This window comes from Rhagoletis zephyria, unplaced genomic scaffold, assembly GCF_001687245.7.
Source record: "Rhagoletis zephyria isolate East Lansing unplaced genomic scaffold, Rhagoletis_zephyria_1.1 Rzeph_scaffold_00106, whole genome shotgun sequence".
NCBI lineage: Eukaryota > Metazoa > Arthropoda > Insecta > Diptera > Tephritidae > Rhagoletis > Rhagoletis zephyria.
In genome coordinates this window covers 391,121-402,613 of record NW_016157190.1, presented here as the reverse complement: position 1 = coordinate 402,613, position 11,493 = coordinate 391,121, and the positions used below count along the sequence as shown (strand labels likewise).

Genomic DNA, 11,493 nt, shown 5'->3' with positions numbered 1-11,493 from the left:
CCATCACCAAAAGCATTCGAAATGAGCTTTCACATTTTCATATTGCACTTTTCTTTTTCTGGGGGTTTTGTGGAGCCATTCCAGCCACCCCACCTCCGGTAGCTCAGCATTTTGCGCGAAATATGCGCGACTCAACTCAGCTCGGCTCTGTTACAAACTCGAAATCCGCTGTACACTTCAACCGCAACTTTCCAGTTTTATATAGGAAAAATTTCTTCTATCAACTTCTTTACGCCCACTATTCTACGTGCACTCGATTATCATCGGCTGGCTGGACTCGATCACCGACGGCCTGCTCTCCTGATTCTGCGCATGTTGGTGCGCAGCTGCTGCATGTGCCGCCGCCGCCGCTGCAGCCGCGTGTGCTGCTGCCGCCGCCGCATGTGCGTGCGAGACGCTCATGTAAGCGTCATTGGCGCCACTCATCGCTGGCGCGGCCCCCGCAGCCGCACTATTATTGCTGCCTGTGCCGGGTGGCAGCAAATGCATTTGTTGTTTGCCTGCAACCTTCATAGGGAGTGGTTGTTGTTGTTGTTGGAGTAACTGCTGTGGGTGTAAATGCTGCTGCTGATGGCTATGATGATGCTGTTGGCTTCCGTTGGTGTTAAGCAATACATTCGACGGCGCTGCTGACAGGTGTTGCTGGGCCGCAGCGTGTTGTTGTAACATGGCAGCGTGCTGCTGTTGGAGATGGGAATGCGTTTGCTGTTGATGTTGTTGCTGCTGGTGGTGGGGGTTGATAGAGATAAGGCGCGGCGGGGAGGGGTGACCGCCGCCGTTGCTATTCGAGCCGCCGCCGGTTGACATGTGTCGCAGGTGCGGATGCATTTGGTGTTGCAAGTGCTCGAAGGCTTCGCGTGAATCGGGCTCTGGCAGGTCTTTATCTGTAGTGCGCGAAGTAGAAGGGAAGAGAAAGAAGAGCGATAGTGTGAATTAGTTTTGGATCATATGGCGTGCTTTGGTCGGCTTCAACACTTACCCAAACATTCTGAGGTCGCCGCCGCGGCCATCGCCAGTTCTTCCTCCAGGTCGTTTGGCTTGCAGCTTGTCGTCTTCCAATGCGTACGCAGACCAGATGCACTGATGTACTTCTTGTCGCAGCCTTGGCACACATATGGCCGATCGTTGGTGTGCAATCGCTTGTGCAACTTCAGATGAACGAACTGGGTGAACTTCTGTGGGCAGAGGTCGCAAGCGTATGGCTTTTGACCACTGTGCAATCGCAGGTGGGTCTTCAAGTTCGACGTTGAGGAGAAGCGCTTCTTACAGATGTCGCATTGATGTGGCTTCTCACCGGTGTGCACCAAGTGGTGCTTCTGTAAATGCGCTAGTTGCGTGAAACTCTTCGTGCAGACATTGCATTTGAATGGACGTTCGCCGGAATGCGTGCGCAGATGCACCTTTAAATTGCTCAGCTGACCAAAGGTTTTACAGCAGACATTGCATTCGTAGTGCATTTTTCCATCCTTTTTCTTCAGTGGGTAGGGAAGTGAACGATAGCCGCGTGAACCCAGCGAATTCGGACTGAGCGGACTGCCACTCCGCGGACACGAGTTCCCATCAGGGCTCATACTGTGTGGTGGGGAAATGCGCAGCGGTTGCATCAGCATCTGAGTGTTAGATTGCAACAAGTGGAGGTTGGGTGTGGATCCGCTGGATCCATTCGATTGTCGGTCGAAGGGCGAGTGTGAGCTGTGTGGCGGTGAGTGGAAGGTGGATGTGGGTACATGGGAGAGTGCATGATTTGCACCAGGCGGACCGCCGTTCACACTGCCACTGGAGTAAGGTGAATACGCCGAGTATGGAGGCGTTTGATGGCCATCTGATACGAAAGCGCTATGCGCGCCGTGTGCTGGAGAGAATATCACGTGGTGGCCTGGTGGTGGTGGTGGTGAACAGTCGTCTTTGAGGCTACCGCGTGATGAAGCAATTAGCATTTCAGTCTCATGCATAGATGTGGCATGTATGTCAGGAGGCTGCACTAAATTGGAGCTGGAGTCGGGACTGACAGCATTGCCATACCGGTGCGATTTTTTATACGAGTAGGCCATTTCGGTAGGCGATGAAGGGGGCGGGGTGGCAGCGTTTGCCTGACGACAAGCCGCTGCCGCAGCCGCTGCGGCCTCTAATCGATGCTGCCCCGTTAGTATTGTCTCCAGTATGCTCGAGGAGGGTGGCGTAAACCGCATGTATGCCACAGTCGCTGCGGCCGCAGCTGCAGATTGCGTGGTTGTTGATGGCGGTGGCGAACTCGTTTCGGCCTCATAGTATGCCTTGTTTAGTGGCATAATGTTGCGCGCCGAATGGCCACTGATTGTCGAATGACCATGGTCGACTACTATGACTGTGCTGGAGGCGTGCTGCTGCGTGGTTGAGCCTGGTCGGCGGTCCACTTCCATCGCCTCTTCATCTAGCTGTGTTGAGGAGGTGCAAGTTGCTGCAGCCTCGTTAGCAGAAAGCAGATCATCCTCGCTGGCGGTTGTGTGTGCTATTGGCGTCACTGTTTCGTCACTGCTTTTTTGATTAGTATTAGTTGCGTTGTTGAGGTGGCACATGGCCTCAGTCTTAATGGCGCATTTGCTATTTTTGAATTCATATTTTAGCGGCATTTTCACCTTGAACTTACGATACTCGTTCTTGTCGGCGCAATCTATGGCAGCGGCCGTTGGCACAACCGCAGCTGGTGCTGCCGAAGCAGTCGCGCAGTTGCTGCTTGCACTGTTGTTGTTACTAGCAGCGGCGGCTGCTGCAGCAACAGCCGCAGCTACAGCCGCCTTCTGTGGGTGCGATATGACAGTCTCTTTGGGGGCGATGGCTTTCTTCGAACAATCCAGTACATAGTTATGCTCACTCTCACTATCGCTGGAGTCCTCAGGTGGCGTCAAACCGTCCTCATGATACTCGTTGCTGTGATAGCCCTCGTCCGAACGTACCGAACGCACGCTGCCATCGTTTGGTGTCAGCTGATGCTCGTACTGCGGATCTTTGTGCGGTATCGGGGAACCCACCACCTCCTTGCCGTCCTTAACGCCACATTCGCTACTCGCTGGCGAACGATCGCGTACAATCACCGAAGCGCCGGGTTCCTGTTTGAGATGCAAAACTGTTTGGTGCTGCTGGATGTGCTGATGTTGCGGCAGGTGTGAAGGCGGCTGGGCGTGTTGTGTATGCTGATGTGTGTTTTGCTGCCGCAGCACGGGCTGATGTTGCGCGGACTGGGCATGGTGGATGTGTGGCAGGCCAGTCAGGTGTTGTATATGGCCGGCTGAGTTGTCACGGCAGATGGGCGGTGAGGGACTAGGAGTGACGGTACGCCGGTTGCCTGCGCTCACCGAGTTGCTTGGCATTGTGGGCAATGGCGGCATTGGCAGACCCATAACGTAGGTGATGTGATTATACGCAACTTCTGGTGGTATTTCTGGCGCGGGCATGCAATACGGCGAATTCGATCTAATCTTCGCCTTGTTCCCCAGCAGCAATGCAGTGCCCGATGGAGCTGCTGCGGCTTGTTCCTCATCTCCGTCCCCGTCCGCTTCAGCATCGTCATCCTCGTCGACAGCCTGTTTACAAGCGCCGAAAATCGTACGCTCTGGATCTACATCGTAGCCCAGCCGCCGCGCAAAGTCCTTGCAATACCACACCATCAACTCCTCGTTGGGCATAATGTCACGTGTTGTATAGAAGTAGATATTTTCTTGGTGCTGGCACGCAACCAAATTCATCACGGACAAACTGTACGCAGAGGCAACGTAGCGCATCCAGTTTGCTTGCGCACGATCCGATCCATCCAGGTAGTAGAAATTATCATCTTTGAAGATCTGTTGGCGAAAGGCGTCAATGTTGAGGGGAAGAAAGGAAGAGAAAAGAAAAGAAATGGGGAGTCGGGTCAGTTTTCAGGGATAAAGCCAACAAATACATATTTACAAACAAGTTGAGTTAGTCGAGCAATAAAACGGTTCAAAACGCTCCACTCCTCCTTCTCCTCCTCCTTATTTTCTCACGAGCGTTGTGAACGGTTTTATGGGTTATGAAAGAATTTTGACACAAAAGTTCATAGATCAGACTACAAAGTTGCGAAAGAGACCGCTTACACAGTTATATTATATATACAAAAAAAAAGACGACAACAACAATATTTGGAATAACGTTGGCGCTAAAAATAATATTTACTTAAGTTTATATGTATTCATGGCAAAACACCAATTGGAAAAGTTACAATAACAAGCAATAAACAATACAAATATAAGGATAAATTATAAGCGGTTTCATTTTTGGCTTTCGCAAGTGGACTTCCAAAAGGTAAGAGACACGTTCGATTTGGAGTTTGGAGTACACCTTTTCCAACAGTGTTTCAGAAAAACACAAATGTATTTCAGAAAAGGCCAGATGAATTTCAGAAAAACTCAAATATATTTCAGAAAAGGCCAAATGTATTTCAGAAAAGGGCAAATGTATTTCAGAAAAGCTCAAATGTATTTCAGAAAAGGCCTAATGTATTTCAGAAAAAGCCAAATGAAATTCAGAAAAACACAATTGTATTTCAGAAAAAATTGAATGATTTTCAGAAAAACGCAAATGTATTTCAGAAAAGGGCAAATGTATTTCAGAAAAGGGCAAATTTATTTCAGAAAAGCACAAATGTATTTCAGAAAAACATAACTGTATTCTAAAAATATTTTTCTGAAATACATTTGTGCTTTTCTGAAATACATTTGCCCTTTTCTGAAATACATTTGCGTTTTTCTGAAGATAATTTGAACTTTTCTGAAATACAATTGGGTTTTTCTGAATTTTATTTGGCTTTTTCTGAAATACATTTGGCCTTTTCTGAAATACATTTGAGGTTATCTGAAATACATTTCAGTTTTTCTGAAATTCATTTGGCTTTTTCAGAAAAACATTTGTGTTTTTCTGAAATACTGTTGGAAAAGGTGTAGTTATCTATGTACATGTCTAGTAGGCTTTCGGGAAGCCCATTCAAAAACAGCTATGAGTTTTAATTAACGGAAATCATATAAAATGAAATGATACGTTGGTTTCAAACAACAGTTAGAATAGAAAATAGTAATAGTGGGAGAAAGTGGAGTATAGCGTCAAAGTATTTATGTGTCAAAATGTAGAGAGTAAAGTTCGTAACGCTTAAGAAGGAGCAGTAAAAAGTTGTTAAAAAGCGTAAAATAGTACCTTAATGTTCCCGTAGGTTATGTGGCGTGTTTCCTGCACCTGATTGGAGTCGAATTTTAGTTTTTGGATTTTATAATTTATTAATTTTTTGAGGCGAATGCGATTTCAAATTGCGGTTTTTTTTTTTGTTTGGTTTGATTATGCGAATTTTTAGATGGTTGGTTGATTGGTTATTTTGTTAAGTTGGTGGTGGTAGTTTTGGTGAAAGGAATACACATGAAATAAAATTGAAAAGTTTGGTTTGGCTTGCGGTTAGAAAAAGTTACTGTATGTACATAAAATAACTTTGATATTGTAAGTAAATAAGTATGCACAAAAGAAATAAAATGGAGGAATGTATGCTGGTCAAAGGATGATGGATGGTTGAGTAATTTTATGTTAAAAGCATGAATGGTTTATGGGATGTTTATGCATGGGTGATTAAAAACACTTTTTTTTATGAAAATAATATGAAAAATTTAAATTTTTAACAATGTAAGCTAAAAATATATAATTATTTATCAGAGCTGGTGCCCATAGCTTCAAAATAGAAACTAAAGGTATCCACACACCAGTGCGATTCTGTCGGAGCGAATCCGCAATGTTTTCGATGCTAGAGAATTTACTACTTCGAAAACGCAAGTGCGCACATATCTATGCGATGTTATCGCAGTGAAAAATGTCATCTTATAAACAAACAAAAAATAATTTTCATCAAATATCTATTAATCATTTTATTTCTACGAACGCGTCGGTCTCCGTGTTCGAATAAATCCTGCAGCAAAATCGCACAAATGTGAGATTCCTCATTTAAAACTATGAACGGCATTGGTGTAATATTTGTTGGGTTACATTGCACGTGAATCAGAGAGTCCTTCGAAGGGTTATGTTAACGGTTCTGCAGGCAAGGCTGCTAATTGTGAACTAGAATATTACCAGTTTGCCTAGTTCGTCTTTTGCGATGTCAAAACAGTTGACGTGGTAGTCTACCTACAACAAGTTTTCATTCACTCGCTTTGACAACAGTCACAATCGCCTAGCCTGGCTAGAAAGATCCAAGATTCGAACCTTCGTGCAGTGAAAAAATGTATAACCATCCGTAGATGGTCATTGCTTTATTGCTAATAAATATAACTAAAATAAGATAGCACTATTAAAAAAAAATATAATAACGGTTTTTAGTAATCATGTGCTTTGTGAACTCAGACTAATATGCCCTAGGTACTTTATATTTTGAGTACACGCTAGCTAGCTAGTTAAAGTTGTGGGTCAGTGTGAAAGGTATAATAAATTATTGGGATAAATAGTGATTTTGTAGTTCCGATATTATTTTATTTTTCTAAAGACTTTAAAATTTTATAGTGAGTAGGAAACATTATTTGTTTTCTAAGGAGCTATTTTCTGCCGGCTAAATAAAAATCAATGTTCCTTCTTTCTCCTACGCGTTTCGATGTTTTTCATATCTTCCTCAGGAGATGGCCCTCGAGACATAAGAAGTATTATTTTTCAATTTTCAGGGCTTTTTTGTGAATTAAAAAAATATTATATATGTATATATTTACGGCGTTTTCTAATGATCGTCTCTCATAACTATTTACGCCAAAATTGACATATTCAAGTGCGTTTCATGGCAGCATAATCCTCGAAGTTAGTTTTTGGTTTCTATATAGACGAATATGCTCGGGTGAAGTCCAAGTTCTTTTTTTATACACTGTTTGCATTCACAGGCTTCAGGCTTACTCTACCCAAGAGTATTTGTACGTCCATTGTAACTTTTCCCACCATACGAAATATCGTCGTTGCCGAAGCTTTTGGTCGAGGCGGAGGTCGAAGATCCAATTTGTATTTTTTAGAAACTCTGTAGTCCTATTTTAGAGGTGTTGAAGTGGAAGTTTTTCTTTTGTATCTATAACGCACCCTTCGAGTTGCAGAAAAGGGAGTCGTCCGTCCAGGAAGAGAATCCGGTATTCGAAGCACTTCGTTCGAGAAGAGACCTTTGAATAACTCTGGCCAGCCACGGGTTATATGATCATATGACAACTTGGTGCGAAGCTTTATCAAATAAATATAAGGTGTGTGGGCAGGGTATTAGGCGAGAGAGATGTGCAAGTATCTTTAGGGGATGAATCGCTGCTCGAATTAACCAAATTATTGTTGCCACTTTGTTGTAATTGGGTGCCCACAACAGAGTATGGTAAAACCCAAACAACATATTGAGTAAGTTCAGCCCGATCACCTCATTAGTGGCGTGTATTTTTGCCTCCTTTCATAAATTGCATTTCAAATGTTTGTCAGTTTGAGCCGATACCAAACAGTTTTGTCAACTGCCTATTTTGCTTTGCGAAGTTATTATAGTTGATCATAACAATTGTAGACCGGTCTTTCTTCTCTTGATATTTTTATTGTTTTCATTTACGCCATTGCATTTAGTGTCAATCAAGGGTGCCGAGTTTATTTTCAACGTAGCTTCAGGGCCATACAGTTATTTATTTACGTTGCCCACGTTTATGAGCTACACAAAAAGGACGGCCAGCACGAGAGATTGATAGAGCGTGATTTGCCTGCCCTTTCCAAAATTTCGACAAATATCGATAACTTGAGAAAAACACAATTGCACAAAATTTTAGCTTTTGTGTTATCCGTCTACAGGCGGTGGAAATGTTTTTTACACCTAGCGTACTTATTTTCACAGGTAAATTGAAACTGAGCTTGAAACATTGCTCGAAGTTGCCTAATTACCAACAAAAAAAAAGAATGATGGGTGATTTCAAATCATTATAAAAAAACCGTTAAAGGGTTAATTTACTTTTTACGGCATTTCAAATATATTTTCTTTCAAATGAATTTCAATTCAAAAATGTGTAGCTCTTACTTATGTATGTCCACTAGGGTGGTCCAAAATAAGTAAAGTCCGAATTTTAATGCTCTCATTCACTATGGTTGTGCTATATAACAAAATATATATATATATATATTTTTATTTTAAATTAAAAAAAATATTTAGTGGTCTCTCCAAAAGGCTCAAAGTTTTCCATGTATTTTATATTTTTTTCATAGAAATGGTACAGAATTTTTGAAAATCAATATTTATTCTTTATTCAACAACTTTTTGATATTCACTTTTTATTATAGGTCCCCCAAAAACCCCAAATAATCAATGAGGCGACCCATAAAAAATCTGTAGTATTAGGAAACGGTAAAATTAACAATTGGGTATTAATATTTGAAGTCTCCTGAAAATAAACAAAGCTTTTCGATAGAATTCTAGAATTCTATACAATTTCCACGAAACATTGTATTTTCCCCATATTGATTTTTTTGATCTCGAAAAAAACAGGGGTATATTTTTTCGATATAGAACAATCCTAGAATCTAAGAGCATTAACTTTACTTTTTTTATATGGATTTTTGAACAGCCCGGCTTATATATAGACCGCAGATGAAATTGTTATGCAACTTTGGTATCAAAAATAAAAAATTATTTTTACCAGAAAATCATATCAGACTTAAAATTGGGCGCTGATTCTTTGTGCTATGTATATATCGAAAATTATCAAAACACAGATAAAATAAAGTTTAATTTTAGTAAAATTAGTTATAAATTGATGGAAGCAATTAAGAACAAAAATATTTGAACAGTATTCTGGTTACTAAAAAAAATCGTTTTTTGTAATTCTTGGCGACGATTTGAATGAAAAGATAGCACTGTTGTAACTGTCATAAAAATCCTTTTAAACTTGTTAAATGTTTCTCAAAAATTAAAATTATTGGATACAATTGCAATTTTTTTTTTTCAGCTTATCGTCGAATATATACTGATAGTGACTACATGAATGATGATATATATGGCTTCAGTGCTTTTCAATGCTTCAATGTTACATGATCGTGTGTATGATCCATTTTCTCTTTACTACACAAACACCCTGTTTACATACACACACTTTCACTTCAGTGTTTTCATTTGAATGCACTTGAGTGGTGACGATGATTTAGTTGTATTTGTATTTGCAGTTGTAGTTTTTGTATATTTGTATGCTTACCCGCCAAAAATAGCGCGCCTTATTCTTATCGTTGGGATAATTTGGAGTTGGAACGCCTTCAAAGGGGCCAAAACGTGTGCCTCGCGGTATGACACCAGTGCTCCAAACTCCTTCAGTCTGCAAGAATGAAAAATACAAATTAGTTCGAGTATTTAAAAATTGTATTATTATCATTTAAATTATTTCTTAACATTTTTCCTCGAGTGCGCTTACCTTAACATTTGGCGTTGAGAAAACCATCGAAGGTTTTAGTGTTAGGCTGCGTGGTAGCGTGCGATCTGCCCGATTTGGCACGCCACGCTCGCACTGCACATCGGGCACTATGTAAACGGCCAGCCGCTCAAAGTCCTCCTCGCGCATGCGCGTCACATCGTAATCCTGTGTGCCGTCCGGCGAAGGACTGCGCGCGCCACTGGCTGTCTGCGTTGTCGCCGTCGTTGGCGAGGCGGTGGGCGGTAGTGACGTAGGACTCTGAATTCTATGCGCCAGCGCAGATGTTGGCGTCGCTGCTGTGGACATTGTGCGATTGCTGGCTGGCTGTTGTTGTTGTTGTGATTGTGTGTTGACGGTGGTGGTGTTCATATTGTTAGTGTTGATGTGGCTGCGCCTTTGACTGCTGCTACTGCTACTGTGGCTATTGTTGTTGCTGCTGCAATGTTTCAGGGTGGCATTGGCTGATTGTTGCGTAAGTTGCACATTCATTATGCGTAGTTGATTGATTTAGTTTCCTTAATTTTGTAGTAGGATTTTGTTTTATTTAATGTGAACAAATTTGATGCATAGATGTATTTTGTGTTTAGATTTTCGTGCGTCCTTGTAAGCCTGATGAAAAGTGTGGTACTTTGCTGTTGGTCAATTATTCAAGGGAATGCAATTCTCGATGGTCAACGAATAAATTTTAATTTTTTAGACAAATTCCTTAAGTAGATAGTTATTCTGAAAAATAAAGAAAACCTCAAATCAGAAATTGTTTTTTTTTTTTAAACTTAATAAAATATGTTTATTGAATATTCTTATTCTTATAAATAAAGTAAAGTTGCAAAAGTGGGGTACAATTTCGATGAAATTTTCACAGTTTGTTAAAACATTTGTGGAGCATGTTTAACTTATGTTTGTTCGATAAATAGATCCATACTTATGGTCTCAAATCCGAAGACTACTTTTTGCCACCCTATAGGAAAAAACAACAACAAAAGAAGTTCCACATACAAGAAAAAATAGTAACAAATAAAATAATAGTTTCCTCAATCTTTTCGCTATAAACTATAAAAGTGTAGAGTTGCCACCTGTTTGAAAAATTAATTACTAATTAAATTGATAGAAAAACTAAATGCCGTACATTGCAATTTGTATATGGAACTAATAAGATTTGAGAAAGCTTATTAGAAAATTTTTTGAAGAGGGTTGCCATATGTTTCAAAATTTTAATTTAATTACATTGAGAAGCAAAAAAACATATTATTACAATAAAGATATCAAACTAAAGAGGCTTAAGAAAGCTTAGTTTCCAAAATATTTTTGAAGGGTGTTGCCATCTGTTTGAAAAATTTAATTAAAGTAAATTGAGAAGGTAAATGGAGTGCGCAGTAGGGGTATCAAAACAATTCAGAATGCTTAGCATGGTAAATATATTTAAAGAGGATATTACAATTTTAGTATCAAACAAAAGGTATTTAAGAAATATTTGATTTAAAAACATTTTTTATTAGCGCTATTATCAATCTAAAAAGTTAAGTAAAAAAAATGAAAAATAAATAAAATATTACGAGATTGATTCCAAACGAAAGCTTGTTGAAAAAGCTTTAGTAGATTGGAAAAAAAATAACTTACACAATTTTTATACTGAGACTTTGAGCCGGAGTTGAAATACAAATTTTGAAATATTTACGAAACTAAAGATATTGAAAAAAGCAACTCATACAAACATAAGAAGTAATAGAAACGTAAAAAATATTGAAATACATATGATGGGAAAGGTTTTCAAAAATTCCTTGGTGGAAGGTTAATAACGGGTGATTTTTTTGAGGTTAGGATTTTCATGCATTAGTATTTGACAGATCACGTGGGATTTCAGACATGGTGTCAAAGAGAAAGATGCTCAGTATGCTTTGACATTTCATCATGAATAGACTTACTAACGAGCAACGCTTGCAAATCATTGAATTTTATTACCAAAATCAGTGTTCGGTTCGAAATGTGTTTCGCAAACCCAATTGCTGCGAACGGCGACGAATCGACATTTCACGGTCTTCAGCAACACTCTCAGAAACAGACGCAATATTCTCTTCTG

General features: G+C 40.4%; 1 protein-coding gene across 1 annotated transcript; it reads right to left on the bottom strand.

Moving 5' to 3' along the window:
* Nucleotides 1-243: 243 nt before the first annotated feature.
* On the bottom strand, nucleotides 244-9,972 carry Blimp-1 (PR domain zinc finger protein 1). The gene is made up of 5 exons (XM_017633712.1): nucleotides 9,417-9,972; nucleotides 9,204-9,320; nucleotides 5,185-5,223; nucleotides 980-3,818; nucleotides 244-884 (listed from the first exon to the last, which is right to left on the bottom strand). Exons 1-5 carry the CDS (start codon nucleotides 9,903-9,905, stop codon nucleotides 244-246), a joined length of 4,125 nt encoding a protein of 1,374 aa, XP_017489201.1. The 5' UTR covers nucleotides 9,906-9,972.
* Between the last annotated feature and the right edge of the window lie 1,521 nt (nucleotides 9,973-11,493).

Excerpts from the sequence above, each read along its gene's own strand:
- Blimp-1 (XM_017633712.1), bottom strand. The coding sequence starts at position 9,905 with ATGAATGTGCAACTTACGCAACAATCAGCCAATGCCACCCTGAAACAT. Across the intron at positions 3,819-5,184 it reads TAACCTACGGGAACATTAAG|ATCTTCAAAGATGATAATTT; the intron begins GTACTATTTTAC and ends TTTCGCCAACAG. Across the intron at positions 885-979 it reads GGCGACCTCAGAATGTTTGG|ATAAAGACCTGCCAGAGCCC; the intron begins GTAAGTGTTGAA and ends CGCGCACTACAG.